Raw genomic sequence first — 23,797 nt, forward strand, 5'->3', positions numbered from 1 at the left:
TGTGGTGTTGTCCGTCTTTATCAGTAGTTGTCCTGGATGAAGGAAAGGAGTCCTTGAAGGCTGTCAGAGCATTCTGTACCGCTAGCATTTCTTTCTGGTTGACATGTAGATGCATTTGGTTTGGAATCCATTTGCCCTGAATGCATCTCCCTGCCAGATGGGCCGCCCAAGCATAGTCTGATGTGTCTGTAGTTAGGGTTTGGGTGGCAAGGGGTAGAATGACAGTCCCTTGTTTTGGTAACATGCCTCTGCCCACCAAAGGAACTCCTGTTGCAGGCAGGGAATGAGAGGAATCATTGTTTCCAGGCTATGACAATGTTGACTCCATAAGCTTTTTAGGTACCACGGAATTTTCCTCATATGCAGTCTCGCATATGGAATTAGTACAATGCAGGATGCCATGAACCCCAAAGCCTGCAGAATTTGTCTTGCAGGGAGCTGGGTTTTTGCTGCGACTTATTTGAAGCATGTTGTCAATTGAATTAGTTTGCCTGGCGTGAGGTAAGCAATCTGGGCAGTTGTATTCAAGCTTGCACCCAGGAATGTAATTATTTGAGAGGGTACCAGTTGTGATTTCTTTTCGTTTATGGTGTACCCTAGGCATGCTAGAAGCCTTTTTACAAACGCCAGATGCTGAAGAAAAGTGTCGTCCTCTGCCTGAGACAATCGTCCAGATATGGATAAATTTGAATATTTCTTTGTCTGCAAAATGCAATTACTGGTGCCAGGCACTTTGTAAAGACCCTGGGAGCAGTAGATAAGCCAAAGGGCAGTGCAGAAAATTGGTAATGCAAATAGCCTGCTTTGAAGTGGAGGGATCTCCTGCAAGATTCCCTTATTGTGATATGCAGGTATGCCTCTTTTAAGTCTAGAGTTACCAACCAGGCATTCTTGCCTACCATAGGCAGTAGCTGTTGTAAAGTCAGTATTTTGAATTTTGGAATGTCCAGGAACGTGTTTAGAATGGATAAGTCCAGAATTGGACGCCATAATTTGTCTTTTCCTGGGTACCAGGAAAAGTCTTGAATAAAATCCTTGTCCTTTTTCCTTTTCTGTCACTGGTTGAATAGGCCCCATATCCATGAGGGACATGACTTGTTTCTGGGCCTCTGCCCACTGATTTGGTGGAAGATCTGGCCATACGTTTGGAATTGGCAACGTGTGGAAATTAAATCTGTACCCTTGGGATACTATAATTAATACCTACTTGTCCGGAGTAATTAAATGCCAGTTTTGAGCATGAAGTGCTACTTTTCCCCCCAAAGGGGCTGTCAAAAGATAAGTGCTTGGAGATGGCAGAATAAAGTCATTGAGACTGCTTACTGTAGGGTTGCGCTTTGTTACCTCCTGATTTGGAGGTGGAGGCACCCCATTGTTTTGACCTGTAAGATCCTTGTGATTGAAAACTGGAGCCTTTGGAGCATCTGGGTTTGCCCTGAGCGGCTCTGGTGGACACAGGAAAGGACCAATTCTTAGTAGGCCAGTGTCTACTGAACCTGGGTGGCTGTACTTGCAAGAAATCTTTTACAGTTTGCATAGATTTAGCTTTGTCTTCCATCTTTTTTAAAACCTCTTCTGCCTTATTACCAAATAGACTGTCCTGCTGTAAAGGAGCATCCAACAATTTAGCTTTAACGTGATCTTGCAGATTTTGCTTCTTGAGCCAAGCATGCCTTCTTATCACAGATCCAGTTACAGCGGCCCTGCAAGGAATCAAAACCACATTGCAAAGTATGCTTTCCAACCTGTTCTGCTGAATGCAATAAATCCTGTAACTCTTTATTTTCCACACAATCAGAAATCGACATCATTTTCTGTTTCAGTAAGCCCATAACATGCTGTTGATATTTAAACATATGAAACTGGCAGTTTAAGGCCCTGATTGCCAAGGTTGCAGACGTATAAACCTTCTTTCCCCATCTATCCAGCGCCCTGGAGTCTCTATCTGAAGGGATAGGATTTTTGGCTGTAGAAGCCTTCACACCCTTGGGACCCTGAGAAAAAGTTTCAGGGTCAGCAGCAGGATTTTTGTAAAGAAATTTGTGGGAGTCAGGAACCCTGTAATATCTGTCTGGCTTACTAGGAGCCGGAGGGCAAGGAATCAGGAGCCATGCTTGATTCCAAGAAAACATCAACAACAATGTCTATTACAGGAGGTATTGTCAAAGGCCTATGCTGAAGAAGAAGAAAATCCCTAAGCCCCTTTTTGGATTCTGAGAAGTCCTGACTCTCCCAATGAAAATGTTCCCTTAAAGTATGCAAAGTCTCTCCAAAAGAATAATCCTCAGGAGGAGAAGCAGAAGGGATGGATTCCTCTAAGTCAGAGTCCTCATAAGGTGGAACAGAAAATCCCTGATCAGAAGAGGAATCAGAAGAAATGGAAACCTGATCTGAAGATCAGTGCCTTGCCTAGGCCTCTTTGTGTGTGTGTGTGTGTGTGTGTGTGTGTGTGTGGGGGGGGGGGGGGGGGGACCCTTGATCAAGGTAATTAAATCCTCAGCCATTTTGATCATTTGTTTTTTAGGCATAGGGCCCTGAGCTTGTGGCTCATGCGTAGTTTTTTTTAGACATAGAAGTAGTTTTTGGCCTTGTTTTTGATGATGGCATCGGTTTAATATACAAATTTTGAGGTCAGAAAACACCCTCAGAAGCCGGTGCCTGCTCAGCAGCTCCAAACCCATCCAAGGGAGACATCCCGCGAGTTCAATACTTGCTGAATCTCGTGGCATACCAGACTCCGAATGGGTCTCGGTAGTGGCCTGCGACTCAAAAGTAGCGGGCATCAGAGACTGTGAAAGTGCCTAACTGAGTACCGGCGACTGGCTTAGGAGAAGCTTTGTCGGTTTTGGACCTCGACGGTCTGTCTCTGTCTTTTTCCTTACTTTTTTGTGAACTCCGGTAGTCGGACTGACAACAGACGACATTTCAGGATAATTAAATCTTGAACCAAAATATTTAGAAGCAAAAATATACAGACGCTTAATGGTGCGTTGGTTAAATTTAGCACAAAACCGACAGCAAGGCACGTTGTGATCAGGGCCTAGGCAAAGAATACAGTACAAATGAAAATCCTTATGAGGTATTTGCTTCCCACATGTAATGCAATTATTAACTTTTACTGGCATTGGTAAGGAGCAAGAAAAAGTTTCCCCAATGGGGTACTTCGCTTTAGTTTGAAGACTTCGGTTCTGAAACTCGAAAATGAAAATTTCAGGAGTCGCCCGACCGACACTTGCGAACTGCTTCTGCTTCGGGCACGGCACGGCAAGAAAGACTGATTAAAATGGCGTTGGCTGCATGTTTTATACCCCTGATGACCTGACGTCATGGAAGAGGAGACAGCAACCGACGCAGGACCCAAGACTTTGTTATTCAGGCCGACTGAGGGCAACCTGCCAGCAGATTACCCAAATGTAATGAGTGAAACTCTAAGAACATCCAATTAGTACCCTTCTCATTCCTACAGAATCTTCTACATAGGTTGTCTGATGATTCTCTAGCACTTTCTGATAACCCTAAACATTCCAGAGGTAGTGGTCTAAAAGCCCTATACACCTGAATAAGATCTCCTCTTGGATATCGGTAAGAGACATTGTACAAGTTCAGATATTTTAGTCTTTCATAATAACTTAAATTTTCACATCTGTGGATGTTCTTGGTATATTTCCGCTGTACTCTTTCCAGTTTACTCATGTTTGTTTTCTTATAGGGTTTCCACATTGTTATTCCATACTCAAGTTTGGATCTAATGTAACTAACAAACAATGACTTCATCATTTCTGGTTTCCTAGACTTTATAAATTATAATTTTTTTTTTTTTTACAACCTATAGTTCTATAACTATCATTAACCAATTGGTTGATATGATTAGAAAAACTCATAGCTGAATCTACCCATATAACCAGGTCCTTAAACGGGTCCACGGTTTCAATCATTGTGTGCTGTATTAAATATTCACCTTTCAAATTATGTCGCCCAAATCTCATATGCTTAGTTTTTGATATATTTATCAGATTATCCTCCTGTGCCCAAATGGTCAATTTAGTCAAGTTATTTTGAAGACATACCTCATCTGTAACACATGTAGCCAGTTTACCGAATGTCAGGTCGTCTGCATACAGACCACAGAACACCTCAGTTGAAAATGTTAGGTCTGAAACATACAATCTAAACAAGTAAGGGCCTAGGACTGAGCCCTGCTAGTCACCCTGACTGTAACCAAGGATTTCACCTGTCCAGTTGCTGTATAATACTTGCCATGTCCTATCTGTAAGCCATGCATCTATCCATCTTATCAAGAGTACATTTATTGATAAGTGTTTTTAGCATGACCCTGTCAAATGCTGAAGTTAAATCTACACAAGTTACATCACAGCACAATTTTTCATTCATAGCCATTATATTGTTATAGAACATCATGTTACAGGTGGTAATAGATCTATTTTCAACATATGTATGCTGATATATGGTTTCAAGTCCCAACCTACCCAGTTCTGACAATAAACTTTTCCAATATTACCTTCTCCATTATTTTTCCATAACATGGACGTAGACTTAAGGGTCTGTATGACCCTGGGTTTGTCCTATTCCCCTTAAAAGGCAAGCTTAATAATCGCATGTCTCTAATCTTGAGAAATCTCCCCATATTTATACGGCCTAGTGAATAATACATATAATGGTACAGTAAGATCTTGCCGAAGGGTTCTCAGGTCATTGTTACTAATTCCGTCTCCTCCCTGTGGATCGTTTAGATCCAGTTTGTGCAGTTCTTTTTCAATATAATCTAATTTGATTCCAGTATCTGGGGTTACCTGGATGTCACTAGGAAAACTTATCATCCCTTTTTTGGAGCCAAACTGTTTTGCACAAGATTTTGCAACTATATCTATAACCTGTTGTGTCTGAGAATAAATTTTAGAATCTGCACACAGTTTATCAATGTGTCTTTACCTCTTCCACATCTTAATCATCTATAAAAAGGTTTTCCATTATGCTAAATATCTTTTTATAAATTTTCTTCAAAATTTTCTTGATCCTGTCTCATACTATGCTTAATCTGTTTGTCCAGGTCATTTCAGTTTTCAAAGCTGTAGTTCGACCTCTCTTCCATTTCTTATATTTTTTGTCTCTGACCTTAATCAATCAGATATCTTGTTCTTATGGAAATATATCCCCCTGATGTTGTATACCTAGATCATGATGTTAAACATTTTTTTGATTTTTTGCACTTAAACTTTCAAAACTTTCCATAATCTACCTGCAGTTTTTCTACTGAATACCTCATTCCAATAAGCTGTACATAGTGATTGTTTTGCTTCTATATAATCTGTGATTAAACTTCTGTGTACTGGTTTACATTTCAGTTTGGCAGAATTATCTAGCAACAAATGAAGCTTTATAACCCCATGATCACTGCACATCAACGGTGGTAAAACTTGACTTGATTAACTTAAATTTCTTTAGGAACACAAACAATGTCTAGTATATTCTGTCCCCTGGTTTGTTTTTACAATCTGAAGCAATTGTTCCTGAATACATGTTATGAATAATTTCCTTACCAACATTGTTGAAGCAATATTATTCCAGTCTGTTTCTGGTAAATTTAAGTCCTCAGCTATTATTCTTCCCTCCTGCGTTTCATGCAAGAAATGTATGAATTCCTCTAGGTCATCTGCACTTGACTTTGGTGGTCTATACACTCCAAAAACTGTTAAACGTTCCAGGGTTGTCTTTAATGTCACAGTTACACAGTGTATAGTATTGGTGTTACCATTGAGCATGTAATAATCACAGGTCTCATAACCATCTTTAATCTTTATCATAACACCTCCACCTGATTTTGTGTTAATGTCTGTTACAGTAAAAACATTTACACCCTGACAAAATTGGTTTCCAGTCATTGTTCTTTATGCTGTAGTAAATTTGTTATAAAAGAAATGTGTAAATAACTTTAAAATCTTAAAGTTTACAATTTTAGTTTTGGAGACAAGTGAAAACTCTGATTTAACAAATATACTGAAATGCATGCATGGCTATTTTATGGTCAAGCATGACTCCCTTATAATGCTGTGTATAACATTACATCTAATACTAAATGCAACATGTTAATAGGAGGGTACTAGGGCCTATATAAGCCTAGCCAAAAACGTACCCTGGCTTTCGCCACCAAAGAAAATTATTTTCCTGTGCCCCTGTCGAGCAGAGCCACAGAAGTGATCCCCGGGGTGAATTTCCCATCTCCCATCCAATCATCAAGATTTTTCTTGAAGAGTGCTAATGAGCATCTCTGTTTGACATAGATAGGTAGTCTGTTCCAGAGTATGGAAAGTCTCTGGGACAGGAATCTATCCCTCCAGCATGTTCTGTTTATTGTGGTGATAAGGTTTAGGTCCCTAGAGCGTGTAGCTCGGAGGGATTGGGATTTCTTTAAGTGGAGCATGTCCAACAGCCATGGGTTTGACATAGCTTTGTATGTTAGGTAGAGATCGCCTCTGAGTAGGCGATATGCGACGGAGTAAAGCTGGAGTTTTTTGAGACTGTCTGCGTAGGGCATCTGTTTGAGGCCAGTAATCTTCTTTGTGAGGTATTTCTGTGGCCTTTCCAGTTGTTGTAGATGTCTTGTGAGGTACATACCAAAAGGAGCGTTGTACTCTCTAATGGGTCTAAATGAGTGATGAGTAGAGTGGAACAATTACCTCTTTTTTTCTGGATGAGAAACCTTTTGTGATGAGGTGAGCCATGTAGAAGGATTTCCTGACCACTGTGGCGATGTGATTATCAAAGGACATACTACTGTCCACCTGTGTCCATCACATTTTTGGCATTAAGTAGACTACCAGCTATGTGGTAGTTCATGGGTGCAGAGTTTTTACCAACGGGGATGACAAACCTTTTGGCATCGAGCTTCAGGCCATGGCTTTGACACCAGGCATCTGTCTCGGTGAGGCCCTTTTGGAGTATGTCCACATCGTTAGGAGTTTCGATTATGGCTCCTAGTTTGCAGTCATCTGCAAACTTTGTTAGCCAAAGACCTTCTTTGTTTGGTATCTACTTCTGTGAAGTACAGGCTAACAGGAGAGGACCCAGGACTGAACCCTGTGGTACTCCACTTGTCACTGGTCTGAAGTCAGATTTGGAGTCTGCTACTTTCACAGTGTGGATTCTGTCCGTGAGTCAGTTGGCAACCCATCTTGTGAAATAGGGATTTATACCTAGTTTAGTGAGCTTATCTATAATTCCAGACTGGGGGATGGTGTTGAAAGCCTTGGCGAGATCTAGATAAGCTGTGTGAACCACCTTACCCTCATCTATGGCTTTGGTGACTGCTTCAAAGACGTCAATCAGGTTTAGGAGACATGACCTGCCTTTTACAAATCCGAACTGGGTAGGGTCTAGAGTTTGGAGATTACCAATGTCTTTGTTTAGGAGTTCCATGATGATACGTTCCATGGCCTTGCAGACCAGGCTCGTCAGGCTAATGGGGCGGTACTTCCTGGGGCGGCTCCCCCTTTGTGGAGTGGGATAACCGTCGCGGTGCGCCATTCAGTGGGCACAAAGCCTGAGGTGAGGCTATGACTGAACATGGTACTTAGGTAGGGTGCCAGTTCATTCTGTAGTTCGTGTAGAACGCAGCCTGGGATATTGTCAGGTCCCATGGATGCTGTGTTCTTGGCTTTGGAGAGTGTGTTTTTTTACCTGTGCAGCAGTGATTACAGAAACTCTGCATTCTTCCGGTATAGAGATGGGCCCTCTAGGGGGTGAGGGGGGAGGGTAAAGTTAGCACTCAACCTATCTGCCAGGATGTTGGCAATATCAGTTGGTTCTGTTTATTTAGTGCCATTGTGCTGTAACTCAGAGCAGATCCGAGTGTTGCCATTGAGATCCTTGACATAGCTATAGAATGCTTTGTGGTTGTCTTTAGAGTCGGTGGCAATTTTGTTTTCGTAACTAGCTTTAGAGGATTTTATGAGGGATCTCAGCTTCTTACTGAGGTTGACCAGGGTGTTCCTCCAGTCATGGGATTTTACTCTTTTTTGCAACAGTTTCTTTCTTCTGTTGTAGAATTTATTTATGGCAGAGGACCACCAGATCGGCTTCCTTTTTTTGGAGGATAGCATCTTGGTTCTAGTAGGGATAGCATGATCCATGCACTCGTGTAAGTGTTTATAAAGTGCATTTGTGTAGGATTCAGCAGTCGTAACTGTATTGTCCGTCTGCGTGGGGGTCATGAAGTTTGCCACTTCTGTCTTAAGAAGTGTGACGTTGGTTTGGAGAAGTTTTTTATGGTGGTTTCCCTAATTGGAGGTGGGATGTGGATGTCTAGGGTGATTAGCTTGTGGTCGGATCTGACCAACGAGGAATTGACCTCTGATGTGGAACACCGGTTACCCATGTTGGTAATGACCAGGTCAAGGATATTACTGCCCCTGGTGGGGGTGTGAATAAGTTGATCCAAGGCGTTGGAATTTATGAATTCCAGAAGACTTTGAGCAAAAGAGTTGGTACATGAGTAGTTTTCCCAGTTAATGGTGGGGTAGTTGAAATCGCCCATTATTAGGGTGTTAGGTTGTACCCTAATACTTTCCAGTGTATCAAGAAATGAGGAGTGGGAATCCTGGGGCATGGTGGGGGGTCTGTAGCAAGCTACAATTTGGATTGCGGTCTTGCCCAGAGTTAGTTGCACTTGGATAATCTCAGATGCATTATGCTGAGCAACTAGCCTGGAGGTGTGGATATCCTTATTGAATATGGACACGCCTCCAGCTTTAGTGCTTCGTTCTGGGTTAGGTGGCCGAAAGGTGTGGTATGAATTATAGCCTGGTAATGCAGAGTATGGGAAGTCTCTGGGACAGGAATCTATCCCTCCAGCATGTTCTGTTTATTGTGGTGATAAGGTTTAGGTCCCTAGAGCGTGTAGCTCGGAGGGATTGGGATTTCTTTAAGTGGAGCATGTCCAACAGCCATGGGTTTGACATAGCTTTGTATGTTAGGCAGAGATCGCCTCTGAGTAGGCTTTGAACCAGGTCTCTGTCACTGCACAGATGTCGATGTTCTCCATTTTTAGAAGTGCTTCGAATGAGTGCATTTTGAGGTTTAGACTTCTAGCATTGAGTAGCATTACCCTCAGATTTTGCTTGCTTGTACCTGTTACGGTGGTGAACTTGTCATTTGAACCTTGCCTAAAAAAGGCACTATAGGGGTGGCAAGAGCCTTAGCCAGTATCTGGAATCCCAAGGACGACCGGTGCAAGCCATCTCTGGCAAAGCATTGTGGTCTGTCGATCATGTCATCCCAGGCAGACAAATACTGGATCCCCTTAGAATGACACCAGAAGCTTAGCCAATTGTTGAAGTTAATCATTTTGTCCTTGGACTGTGGCATCATTCTGGGTGATGGCAGGATGCTACTCAGGACCAAGGTCATACCTGCCTGGGCTACAAGATCGGAGAGCTCCTCCATGTCTCTTTTCATGTAGTCCAGGGAGGTAAGTCTCAGGTCATTCACACCAACATGGACAATGACAGTGTCATATTTGTACTTGTTGTGGAGTGACCAGAGTGCGTGCGTTGTGTGGCGGATCCTGGCACCTGAAGGGCAGCTGACAGTAACTTTCTCCTTGTTTAGCCTGGTGAGTGGAACATCAGTGTGCCTGACTATAGAGTCACCTATGACTAGAGTGTTGGGTACGTTGTTATGCCTTATGGGCTGTGGTTGAGTGGCACACGTTTGTGGGCTATGTGTTATTTGGGTTGTGTTGGGGGGTGGAGTTTGCTTGCGTTTCTGCTTTGGAGGTCCCTGATGCTTGGGCAGGTTTTTATTGAGAGCCTCCGTGAATGTAGGTGTGTGTTGTGTTTCTATGTGTGTGTTTTGGTGGTGTAGGATTTGAGGGACTATGTGATTAGTGTTTACCTTCTCCTCTTGACTGTCTAGTCCAGTCTTGGGCGAAGAGAGCTTTGCTTCCAGTTTGGCAATATAAGTGCATCTCTCACAAGTTGTAGTGTTGGGTGGTAGGAGGAGAGAGTTGTCCGTGTACAGTAGGCAATTGCTGCATTGCCCCAAGATGCCCAGATTCATCAGGTAGACAGGAGAAATCACCGGGAGCTGACCCTTAGACATGCCTGGATAGGTGCTTATTTATTAAGTCATAAAAACTGCTTTCCTCTAGGCAAGTGCGGAAAGTTGAGTGCTGTAGTAATTTGCGACTTATTTAGTGCTTACAACGAGTTCAAAGAAACAGATTTGAGTGCTGAAACTAGAAAACTGGCTAGTTCTAAGAAACAAATTTAAGCTAGAAGGCTTCCCTCCAAAACAGAAAGGCTTGGGGGCTCAGCAGAAAAGACCACTTACAGGAAAGGCAGGAAACGAGCTTAAATTTTTTTTTTCTCTTTACCAGATGCTCTCTTTGTACACAGTAGGAGTGCCTGAAATCAGAATATGATCTCACTGCACTCAGTTGAGTGAGCAAATGGGATGGGCCCAGAAGGAGTATCCAAACACAAACTTACAAGAGGGGCGGGCGGTTTCAAAGCCACCAAGATTGTTGGACATGTTACTATATTTAACATCACACTATTTAAGTTGGGAAAAAGAAAAAAAAATCTTTGTTATAATCACCCCTCTAAACTTTCTTCAAACAGCTTAATCCTAATGGGTCTATCATCAGAGATTTCACCACAAAAGAACCGAGTACAGTAAAGGTGTCATACTTTATTACTCTGACCCTGCAAAGACTTCACACAGTGTAGCATTTTCTTACAGCCTGCATTAGTTCAGTATGTAGCCAATAATCAAGAAGCTATAACCTATGGGTTTACAGACTCATTCTAAGCTTATCATCAAAGGGTCAGCTTAGGAGCGCAACCTCTCGTCGCAGAAGTATTCGTTACCCGTGGTAAGATTATTTCCATTTACTCAAGGCGTGAATTTTGCAGTCTGTCATCCAATCAGTGTCGTTTTTTCAAAGCAAATAAGTTGTTACATGCTTCCAAGATGACTGCACATTCAGTAACAGCTTAATTCTAGCTCTCGCAGTGTGAAAACAGAAACTTAGCAGAGAAAACCAGTGGAGCTAAATTTATGGGTAAATTTCAGTAACTGTGCACTACCTGGATGCCAGGAAAAATGAAATATGGAAGACCTGATGGAAAATCAGCTAAAACAGATGAAGAAACACTGACAAGGAAAAGTACTGCAGTTGTTCAGCAAAAGCAGTGCAAGCTACAGACATGACTTCCAGTAACCTAGAGGAAAGTGTAAGACAACTGCACACAGACCCAATTAAAAATAAACAAAACACTAAATGGTGTATATCAACTCAAACAGTAAAAAGGAAGACGCTTTAAACAGATATTCAGAAAAGGTAATAAAACTCAGAGGATGAAATAAATAAAAGGCTGACTGAATATCAGACTGCACAAGAAGAGATATTTCAAACAATAATAGAATTAGGGGACAGATCACGTAGGGAAAACCGGAGATTTTCTGCTGTACCAGAGAAGCTGGATGGAACATACTGTATTAACTTAATGAAAACACAAATAAGCAACTGGACTGGTACTCCATAACAGGAATTGTTAACTGAAAGTGCACATCCTGTGTATGCTCCAAACCTGGCTAGCTATGAGAAAGCAATTTAGACCTTTAACAGCAAAGAAGCAATCTTAGCAGAAGGAGTGGTTTCTGACAAAACTGTGACAAAAGGAAAAAGTACTAAAAGTGGGAGACAGCAGAGTTGTTTGTGGAGAATAACTACTCGTACACCAAGCAGAAGAGGAGTAAATTTACCCCATTATTCAGAGAACGTTGAGAAGCAGGTGTGAGATTCAAACTGCTGTACCCAGCTATCTTCAAAATACTTTTCCTTGGAGGGCCAAAATCATTTTTTGATGAAGTACATGCTAAGGAAAAAATACAAAAGTTTGTACAACAAAAAGTGAACTGTGAAATAGAAGGAGATTCTGCTACTTGTTCTTCTGGTAATAAAGACCACAGACGGCTGTGCCAGTGAAACCTTTTCCAATGTTTCAACAGAAAATGTTTGAGAGAAGGAAACAATCAAGAGTTGACTAGAAGAATTAACAGCATGTTGGAAATAAGTAGAGGCAGGGTTTCTGAGATGGAGATGAACAGAAATAAAACCAATAACTTGGAAACTGACAAATGTGGGACTACAAAGCAATAATTATATTTTTGAAGCAGTCTGCACGGTCTCATACAGTGTTTGTATAACCGGCACCCGACACTACTAACTGAATTATGGAGGAAGTGAAAGAGTCTAATGAAGTCCAAGTGTTCTTATGGACTAAAGCCCTTAATCTTTATTCTTTTCAAATCAAGTGTGGATTTGACTTCTAAATGGAGCAGTGTTCTGCCTTGTGGGCTTAACGACTCAGTTTAGGTATTAATTTTATTTTTGCAACATGACAGAACAAGAAAATCTGGAAATATTGGACTAGTTTAACTTTGTTAAACTTGCAGGGGATTCCAAAGCATGGACCCTACTTTATGTCATTAATGTTTGGAAAAATACTCAGGAGAGGAGATAAGTAAAACAAAATTTAGTCTTAATGATACTATTAACAGTGTATGATTTTCTTTGCATGCTATAAAGTTTTCTCAGTTATTTTTAAATGTACTGTGGATACTAATGTAAATAGGCATGCCTGTTTTTGTTCTTTTTTCTCTCCCTTTTTCTCTCTCTCCTTGTTCAGTTTTAAGAAATGTAGGCACTGCATTGGTGGTGCTGCGGTAGCGTTGTCGCCTCACAGTTAGACGTTGTCCTGTTCGATTCTCAGCTAAAGCGTCTGTGTGGAGACATGCGTGAATGGGCGTACTTTCGATGAAGGTTGTGCGTCAGGGATGGCAACTCGGTACGTAAAATCTACTGCCATTCATTAGCAGACTGGAGTTCCGCTGTGGCGACCCCTAACCGGGAAAAGCCGAAAGATACAACAAGGCACTGCATTGTAAAAATCTGGTTAAAAGAGCATGACAAAAGAAAAATTAGTGTACTTTTTCTCATTATTGCATAGGGAATGATTAGGTTAAGGTCGTTAACTTAATATTGTAACAAGCTTTAAGAGAAAGCACATAAATTAAAAAGAATACGGAATATTATAAAGCTTTTTTCTAGTAAACAAATGTATGTTTGGCAGTTTTGTGCCCATTTCTTATGTTTCTAGGAGACAATCTGATAAAAAGAGAAATGGCTTGGGGAAAATATTTACTGAAAGCATTCAAGTGTTTTTCCTGCTGAGACAGCTACATAAAAATAAGATGAAGCCAGACAGCACTCAGTAAAAGCACAGGCTGTACCATGCCTCTTAGCATGGATAGCTCTTTTAGGGTATCTCAAATATGTGCATGTGGCTGCCAGTTTGGGACATTTGTTCCTAGTACGAGGGTAAAACTTCATTTGAAGATGTACATAATTTTGTGTGTTATGAAGTTATTTTAGGGGGTATTGGGGGTGTCTTTTGTTTGAGGGCTTTCAATAAAGCAAAAAGTTTTGCAAGGTGCGACGTAGGCTCAAACAGATAGGACAAGAAACTGTATAAGAGATTAACCTGACAACAGTATATGCATGTAACACAAAACCTGGAACTAGACATGTACATGCATGTAACACAAAATTTGGAACTAGACATTTAAAAAAAAAAAAAAAAAAAAAAAAAAAAAAAGCTTTTATACACAAAAGATGGAAATAACTTTTTTTAAGAATATGATACTGTTGATGTGTAAAGATATTATGGAAAGCCTCACAGATAAACACTAAAAAGAAAGATAGCGAACTATATTAAAATATGTAGACTGCAAATAGCTATGTTACAACAGACACACTTGGAAAGAACTGAACAAGTAAATTTGATAAAGGTTTTCAGGATGGTTGTTCAGTGGAATACCTGGAGCAAAAGAAGAGTAGTACTAATATTAATTGCAAGAGAAGCACCAATAGTGATAAAAGAGGGGAAAAAAAGATAATAATGGTAGATTTGTAGTACTAAGGGGCTACTGGCACGGGAGGAGGATTACACTGGCATGTATTTATATTCCACTGAAAGCTGCTGTAATAGAGCTTATGAAAATTATGGGAGAAATAATCAGCTTTCAGCAAGGAATATTACATGTAGGAACTAGAATTTGGTCTGCAACAGTGAAGATGTGTCTGCGGGCCCAGAAGGGAAAATATAAAGGAGGATATATTTTTGAAGAAATTTATGAAAATATTTGGCATGAAAGATGTGAATTCAGTACTCTATGAGTTTGGAGTGAACTTACATATTATTCTTCATGGTTCAAAAACTGGTCTAGGCTAGACAGAATATACATTTCACAGGAACATGTGCTTTTAATTGAAGGTCTTGATATGCACCCAATAACTATTTCAGATCATGCGCCAATAACAACCAAAATAAAAACACAAATTAAAATAAAAATGACACTTGCTCTTTATCACCTATCTGTTGAAAAGAGACGAATTTAAAGAATGAGTAGTGGAAATTAATCAGGAGCTATTAGAGGAGAAATTTTTTTTTCTGAAAATATTGCTAGGGAATGAGATAAATATTGAAGTGGAGTTTAAAAACAGGGTGAAAATAGAAGAAAGGGAGATATGGTAAAGCAGTAACGAGAATTATTTAGAGGGACAGACAAATGGTAAAGTATCATAAAATAGGGGGAAATCCCACAGAAAAAGAAGAGAAGCGAATGCAGAATGCTAAACAGAAAATAAAGGGATTACCTCAAGAATATGCACAAGGAAAGACCGCCATTAAGGAACTGTTTATTGTTAACTCTAGAGCACAAAACGTTTAGCCCAAAGACTCAAGCAACAGAAAGTAGAAAGGGCCATTGAAAAGCTTAGAGAGTCTATAACAAGGAAGATAACAAGAGATCCTCTAGAGGTATTAGAAATATTTTGGAAATTCTATGAAAGTCTGTATAAAGCAGAGAAATATGGAAATCAATGAAAGGTATAAATGAAATGTTTATGGAAGAATTAAATATGCCAAGGTCAGAGGCAGATGAGGCTCAATTACTAACAGGATAGGAGAAGATGAGATAAAAATGCTGATGTATTACCAATCTACAGGAAAGTCCGCAGGAACAGATGGTATTCCTGTGGAAGTTTGGAAGATAAGAGGGAAAAAGACAAAGCTCTGGAAGGTTTCATTTAACAGCATTTTAAGAGGAGGAGAAGTACAGATATCCTGGAAGAAAATGGTGGTAGCTGTAATACCTAAAGAGGGTTAAGATCCATCAGGTCCAGCTTCATACAGGCCCATTTTAACATTAAACCAGGATTATAAAGTGCTTATGTCTATACAGGCTAAAAAAATGGCAAAGGTGATGCCAAAATTGATAGATATGGATCAATGTGGTTTTGTGGAGGGGAGACAAACATTTGACAATATTAACAGAACATAGATGACCCAGAGAGAAGCACAATGTGAAAAAATACCACTGTTGTTGGTGGGTCTTGATGCAGGAAAAGCATTTGAGAGAGTAAGCTGGGACTTTATGAGCAGGACAATGGAAGCATTTGCATTCCTCTGATAAAATTATAAGGTTGATTAGGAGGATATATGAGGGATTGAAGGTGAAAATTAAAGTGGGTGGGTCCCTCTCTGATAATTTCAACTTGAGCAGAGGAACCAGGCAGGGGTGTCATCTTTCTCCTTCGTTATTTGCATTATACTTAGAAATTCAGGGATCTGATTGGTATGGTAGTCAAGAAAAGCTGGCTCTATTTACAGATGATATTTTACACCTAACAAAACCAGAAAGGACCATTATAGAGTTGTGGAACATTTTGAGACAGTTTTGCATCTTTTCAGGATACAAAATGAATAAAGCTGAAACAAAGGCAATAGTGGTAAATTATGTACCCACACACAAATTGGTTCAGCAATATCCATATTTATGGGAACATGATAAAATGAATTATTTAGAAGTATGGATTAAAAGAAGTCCGGTGTGGCAGCTGAGGATTTGTTGGAAGAGACTAAAAAGATAATACAAAAACTGAGAAAATGGAAGCTCTGTGATATGGATACTGATAGTCAAATACAAGCAGTTAAAATGTTTTTAGTCCCTTTAGTCTTATGCACAGGTCAGGCATACATTTACCAAACAGAGAAGTAGTTATGGATAGCAATTAATAAAGAGCTGAAGGATTTTATCTGGGAAGGGAAGACAGCAATAGTCAAGTGGGATAAGTTGAGTCTGGCAAAGGAACCAAGGTATTAAGAGCAAATAAATAGAGAGGGAAAGATAACAGAATGGGAAGACGCAAATAATTATTTGGACTGCAGTTTAGAGACTGCCCTTCCCATCAAGGAATGATACCACAATGTAAGCGGAGAGAAAAAACAGTGGGTACCTTAACGAAAGACCAGCACTGGTAGAGTTTTTAGTAGAATTTAGGACAGAAGCTGCAGTTAAAAAAGGAATAATTAGTACAGCATATAAAATATTGCTTGATAACTATGAGAATCAGAGGAAGTTAGAAAGGATTGGGAAGAGAGATTGACAGTGTACAATAGGGGGTATGAAATGGAGACAGGTAACTGAGAAATTATTTTTTGAGCTATGATACAGAATCGGAACTGCCTAGACATAGTAATGCCTTGTTGAGTCTAATTATGGTGGCTGCCAAAAAAGCAATTACTAGAAAATGGAAATCAAAGTCTAAACCAACTTTACTAGAAATAGCAACAATAGTAATGTAATGTTGCTTAGGTTACATGATATACATTAGCAAGATGTGAAGTATAATGTTTGTAATTGTGAACTTATTAATAGTTTGATTACTTTTATATAAATGTAAATCTGCCTATGTCACAAGTAATAATTCAATAAAGGTGTTTAAAAAAATGGAATTGGGATATTTAGAAAAGCATAGGAGCAAATTACATAGAAAAAGAGAGAATTGTGGGAACAACTGCAGAGGAGGAACGAGGTTTAAAAGAAGGCAGGATTTGAATGAGCTATGCAATGCCTGACTGACAATGACTGGACAGATTATAAATGATGTATCATGTTTGCAACTACAGTTATGTCAATGTGGTTTGCAACTGAAATCGTGTTAATATGGTTTGTTTTCATTTATATAAATGTAAAATTGCCCAGGTCATATATGATAATTTAATAAAGATGTTTCTGGTTTAAAAAAAAAAAACTGTTGCACTTTTTGACATGTAAACACAGTGTTCATAAGGCAAGGAATGCACACGAGCATAAATCTCTCTCAACAGTAGGTGCTGCTTGATCGTGTGGTGAAGGCTGAGTTTCTTTTGCATCAATGTCAGACAACTGTTAAAGTGAAGAAGGCCAAAAATGGTACAGACTTTCAGTAATCAAAACTGTAAACAGAAACAACCCATCAGGAGTCTACACAACACCGAGTACAGGGACAGGACTTTTAGGTTTAAGGTTGCTCAACTTGTACAGTCCAGAAAACATCTTGATCAGAAATCTTTAAGGTCTTTCAAATTCATCAAGGTGCTTTGTAAGGTACATAAAAAAAAAAGTACTGTATTTAAGGCCAGGTCTAATAAGGGAATAGCACAGAGGTACCAAGACTAGAAGAGAGCTTAGAGGAAATACTCCGACCGAACAGCCGAGCAAAGCAGGAAGACTTCCTAAACGCAGTCAATACAAAATGTACTTTCCCTCACACTATTTACCACTTTGGTTATTTATTTATTTATTTTTGCTCTCGCTCTGTAGTACCGACATTCTACGACCTTTTCTTAATGGATAATTCTTGAAATTATAAACTGAATTGTTTTCACCCATGCAAGATTACTGGCACTGAGTAAACTCACTCCAAGGACTTGCACACAAATAAGACTTTCTGGCTTTCAGCTTCTCTAACCTAAAGAATACCCTTAACTTACAAAACAGGCCCTCTCTCAGTTGTCAAAGCAAGATGTTAGCATACCTCTTAAATGTTCAGAATTATGCAAAACGTTCATATTTTTGCCTCCTAATTTTGGGCTGTTCCTCAAAATTTGTGGTTTGCTTGCAAAACATTGAGAATTTATGCCACAAAATAATGTCAGTCATTTGAGTTTCAGAGTTCATGCCATTCAGAAAAATCATGCTACTGTAAAACCTGTTATTCTAGCAACGTTCCAAGTTCGTAAATGCAATAATTAAAGTTAGTCACCAAATTTGGGCTTTTGTGCAGGATTCTAGGACAAGGTTGAGAGGTATAGACATTAGCCAGCTTTAATATCAACCTGGAGGAGTGGATGGGTGTAAAAAATTCACTTCAGTTAAACTTGACACTCCTTGATCGGCATACTGGGCTTGACGAGGTTTTCAGTGGTCACTTAAACCACATACCTTCCAACTATCCCTGATTTCGGCTCAAAATGTTGCTCTAAAATTTAAAAACAATGTTCTATCTTTCTTAAAACTGACAGTTTTAAGAGTAAAGGTCGTGGATGTAAATACCTCTCAACTGTACAGGTTTTCGCAGAATGTCCTGATTTTTGCCTTATAACTTTGGTCCGTTTTTCATAAAATTGTGGCTTTCTGGCAAATTAGTGGCAAATCATTAAAGATTGAAGTTAGAAAATAATAAGACATTTGAGTTTTAGACTTCATACCCTTCAGAAAATTCATGCCAATGCAAAACATGTTTATCAACTTTCTAAACTTGTAAGAGCAATATTTAAAAATTGTCCCTGTTTGTACCACTTTTTTCATGGCTTTGTCCAGATTTCTTACTCTAAGAGGTTGAGAGCCAGACTTAAGTGTTTGTATTCCCGATTAATATGAGATTTGTCTCCGTTTCTATAGGTAAGACTTTGAGAACAACACCATATGAATAGCAGACCTAGGATTTAACCTAAAAAGGACTGAATTAAACCATACCTCTGTATCCGATTTTTACTTAATCCCTCCTAAAACTGGTGACTTCTGAAGAAATTTATCCTTAATAAAGAACAATTGTATAGATATTTTACTTCAGAAAATGTATATAAATTCTCAATTGTCTTACTCTGTCAAATGTCTCAATTTAAAAGCACTAATATTTCAAAAGGATCCCCGACTGTCCCTGATTATTTTCCCCAATTATGTTGAGAGCTATGCATTAATGTGAACATAAATTAGGGTTAAAAAAACACCAACAGGAAATAACATGGATTTATCAACTCTTGATACTTTCATGTTTCGCTGAGCCTCAGTATTGTTCCAATGTATAAAAGTTGTAAAACCATTGTCATTTTAAAGCATAAATACTCTCTGTCTGTTCACACATTAGCGATAGTAATGCACACTTATAACTAAAGAATAAGTTTAGTCTTAATCCCACAAAAGCAGCACGGTTCCTCAGAACGAACGCGATTCCTTCTAAACCTACACGACATCAACTAAAACCAGGCTGACAAAACGCAACCGCAGGACAATCGGACTATTCAAACAATGAACTGGTAGCACAACTGAATCCGCTGCCCAAGACAACGTGCTTAAATCCAGCCATGTTAACCATCTGATCAAAACTCTTCCAACTTCTGGACAATGCTTAACTTGTAACATTTTTTTAAAGAATCACAAACGTAACCCCGGCCTGTTGTTATAAACGGATTCATATAACTTCATACAATAAACAATAATGACAAGTATTTCATGCTTTACCTGTGGTTGCACTGTGGCGGAAAGCGAAAACATCTTCTAATAACGTCAGAAAATAATTCCAAATGCTTCCTTTCTATTTAAAAACAGAAAATGATATCCTCCAAATTGAACTTTTCACACAGGAGCTAAAGCCGTGCCTACTTTGCCAGAAAATAGCACCATCAGTCTGTTATGAAAATGGCTTCCTCCCTCTATAGGTCAAAAATACACTTCCGGGCAAAGTCAAAATATTTATTTACATATATTTTTGTGAACTGTGAAGTCCATGAAGTCAGACCTCATTTACAGTGAAAGCTCTGTGAGAAACGTTTCCTTCTTACAAGGGTTACTAACAAAACGCTACAATATAAATAACAATTCCAAAAAAAGCGATGTGTACGTAGGCATAAATAAGGAGTATTATAACAATGAAAAGTAGACGTGCATGTACCAGTACCAAAAACAAACTGCAGTTCAATAATTTTGTATAGAAATTTAGAATGACAACCAGGTGATTATGTACTTTGTTGACTTTGAAATACGAAGAGTAAAACCGCCCAGGTGCAGTCCCCTCGGGCGGCACTAAACATAAACACGCCCATTATTTATTTACGGGATAGGCATGTTACAGTGAAGGAGGTGCCAGTTGTGGGCGGACATAAGGAAATAATATATTAAAGTACAGCACTGTATGCTAATGTGTTAAAAGATAACCGCACTGCAAAACTGAAAAACATATCTTTTTCAGCCAGTCTTGACTTTTCTGCATTGCTAATGCCTCTGTTTCAAAGTAAATGGTTATTATTATTTTCTAATTTGTTATGCCCCAAAATGATCTGAAGGACGCTGCCATGGCTAGTATTATTTTTGTTTTACAGTCAATGTCTTCTACTTCCTGATGTCACATTAGAAGGACAGAACGAATCCTTATTATGAGATAAAGATTTACTATAGTTTTCTCTCTCATCAGTTGACATCATTGCTATGACTGCTTGCTTTTCACTGTCAGCATCAGTCCGCATTTTTAATTACTTTGCTTCCTTAGATTTTCATTAGTTGTCATCTCTGTTGCAGCACTTTAAGGAATGTTTGAATGACAAGCTTGAAAATGTAGCTGCATTAATTGCTCTTTTCAAAGTAACAATTATAGTTCTGTGTTCAAGTGTGAGAAATCTGACCCCTGTGATTTATAGGTATTCATTGTTATCTCACAGCAAGAGGTTCTCCCGTTCTCGGCTGGGCTTGGGAGTGCCTTCTGTGTGGAGTCGGCATGTCCTCCCCACGGTTGGGTAGCGTTCGAAAGACATGCGTGCGTAAATGGACATGCCTTCGTTGAAGGTTGGGCGTCGAGCTGGCACCTCAGCATTTCGTAAAAATCTACTGCCAATCATTAGCGGACCGGAGTTCCGCTGTGGCGACCCCTTACCGGGTAAAGCCGAAAGACAAACAACAACAACTTCGACTGAGATGGTTTATGTTTGATTCGCAGTTTTAAATATTATAGCTAGAATTAAAGCCTTTTGTGTTAATCTTCTTTCCCTAACGCCAGAAGAAACATGAACTTTTACAGAAATTACAATGTAGAAAAATGAAAATAGTGACAGAAGTTAAGAAGAGTTAGATGAACATATTTGCTTTCTTTCTTTGTGGCGCTGAGTTTTTTTAAAGGGAAAGACATTTGCATCTGAAAATTAAGCTTGAAAGCCCTGCCATTGTTCAGACTCTAGGTTACACCATTTATCTGAGGTGTGATGCTGGCAATCTGTAACTGATAAGGCACATTTAAATGTCATTGTCTAAGAGGCATTGTTTTATTAATGGATCTGTAGCTGGGATAAGTGACGTAACCTAATAACTCTGCCACTCCTAGTAGCTGTTGTGATGTAACAGATGAGACAAATGTAGGAAAGAAAGGCAAACATAATTATTAAATGATGTTTTTCTGTACACAAAGTGTTTAGTGTTGGATTAAAAGGAAGTGAAAACACTTATTGGAAAGAAAAAACTTGACTTTTAGGTGAAGTTCTCCTTTAAATGCCAGATTGAAGATGTTGTCTTGCTGTAAATAGCTATCCCCAATTAAACAGTCTTTAGAACATGATACTTTCAACACTGGTGTGTGCGTTTTACAATGAAGTGATCTCTTTTCAACCACCAATCTTGTTGGCAAATTGTATTTTCATTTAATGTGGTCAATAGGAGTGGCAACACTCCTTAACCCTAACCACTCATACCACTCGACTGTACTTCATTATGAGGAATGTTCTTCATTTTGAGTCTTAATAAAATCTATATTTCTTGCTGTTCCACATTGAAAGGGTTTAAGCACACATTGTTAATGTTTCTATTTTTCTAAGTAAATAATACTGAATAATATTCAATTGCATTGATTCATTAAAATAAGTATTTTAAGTATGAAGAAATAGTTAATAAGCATGCTGCTAGTTTACTAACGGAAGTCCTTAGTATTTCATATTTTCCTGTTCTACATTGTGAGAGGTAGTGGTACACATTTTGAAGATGGAAGTAGGACACACTGTCTTGGCTCGCACATGTATTGGTGGGGAAGGCCAGCCTTTGGTCAACTGGTGCCCTAGGCAAAATATCTTCACAGTGCCTCCCCAACACCACTCAGTGGCCCCATCCTGGTATACCTACACCATCCAGACTACTGGAAAAGCTCCCCTACTAGAGCGGCACCTTAGGCAGCCGCCTACTTGGCCTATGCCTAAGGCCGGCTATGGCGTGGGGAATGGATGGTGATGACTTGACTGGCATTCAAATGTGGCTGTTAATCAGGACTACTGACTGAAAAGCAGTAGCTAACCAAAAACTCACCCAAATCATCCCTTTCAAACCTTGTCCCTAACTCTAAAACTCGATGCCTAACCCCATTTCCTAAACCCTAAAACTCCATCCCTAATCCTAAAACCCCTCCCTAATCTTAAAGCACTGTCACTAATCCCAAAGCTCCATTTCTAATCATAAACCTCCCTCTCTATCCCTAAAATACCATATTTGACCTTAATTTTGAACCTCATATCCAACCCTAAATCACATCCCTAACAGTGAGGGCCAAAGTCCAAAAGAGTTGCTCTCAGTGTAAATCTGCCATGATTCTGAAAGACCTGTTCTCAGTTTAAGTGACTTATTCAGTGTAAGGACTATCTATAAAAAAGCTTACACCAGGAGCTAGATTCCTAAAGACCTGTTCTTAGTGTAAGTGGTCACTTACACTGAGAGCAAGTCTTTTGGAATCAGTCCCTAATCCTATGTTCTCTAATCTTAATCCTACCTTCCTTACTTAATCTTAAAGCTGCATCCCCAATCCTAACACACTGCCTAAAAGTACTGCAGTTGCCCTTTAAGTGGGCAACAACAACTGGCCACCTGTTGCCATGTCATAGCCACAGTGGGCAGTGTTTGCTACTCTGAATCCTGGTGTGTCCTTATCACCTCAATTGCTGAAAGCTATGTCCCCACCTGGCTAGTTCTAATCCTCATATAGCTAGTTCTGAAGGGTGAATAGAGTTAAGGGTGAGCCTCTTACAAATAGAATTAATAGAAAAATGCAGTCTGCAGATGTGTTGCAGTGACAGTCAATGTGAACTTCATAAGTTATAGTTGTTGTAAATATAGTAATAATGCCCTATGACAAGTGTCTGTGAACAATTCAAATGTATATTTACCATCATCTTTTCATGTGGTGGCACAGTGGTGCAGTAGATAGTACTGTTGCCTTACAGCAAGAGGTTCCCTGGTTTGATTCTTGGCTGGGTACATTCTGTGCAGAGTCTGCATGTCTTCCCTGTGTCTGTGTGGGTTTCCTCTGGATAGTCCAGTTTCCTCCCACATTCCAAAGAGATACAGCAGTTGGACTGGACACTCTAAATTGACCATAGTTGTGAGTGTGTAGTGTGGAAGAACTATCATGGCAGGGCCACCACTTGGTGGTGTAAACCTTGGCTCTAAATGATTGTCACTGTTGAAGTGACACCCTCACCATATGGGAAAAAGGGGTTGTGGATAGATTTATAGTAATCTTTTTACTAAAACCTAAAGGAGAGGTGCACATTTCTAACAAACCTCAAACAGGGTAAAGGTTAAGTCACCAAATTCCATTCATCGACTATGAATGATAAAGGTTTGACAAAGCAACATTTTCTTC

The 23,797-nt window shown here is 39.5% G+C and overlaps 1 protein-coding gene across 2 annotated transcripts in view; it reads right to left on the reverse strand.

Annotated features, from left to right (window-relative positions):
- YME1L1 (YME1 like 1 ATPase) overlaps window positions 1-20,128 on the reverse strand; it is a 1,802,807-nt gene extending 1,782,679 nt beyond the window's left edge. For both annotated transcript variants that reach the window (XM_044064545.1, XM_044064544.1), the window contains exon 1: window positions 19,651-20,128. In XM_044064545.1, the coding sequence (XP_043920480.1) occupies window positions 19,651-19,683 (33 nt within the window). In that variant the 5' untranslated portion in view covers window positions 19,684-20,128. The remainder of the gene's footprint in view (window positions 1-19,650) is intronic.
- Window positions 20,129-23,797: the final 3,669 nt, after the last annotated feature.

The sequence above is a fragment of the Protopterus annectens genome, chromosome 3.part0, assembly GCF_019279795.1.
Source record: "Protopterus annectens isolate FY-2018-M chromosome 3.part0, PAN1.0, whole genome shotgun sequence".
Lineage (NCBI taxonomy): Eukaryota > Metazoa > Chordata > Ceratodontiformes > Protopteridae > Protopterus > Protopterus annectens.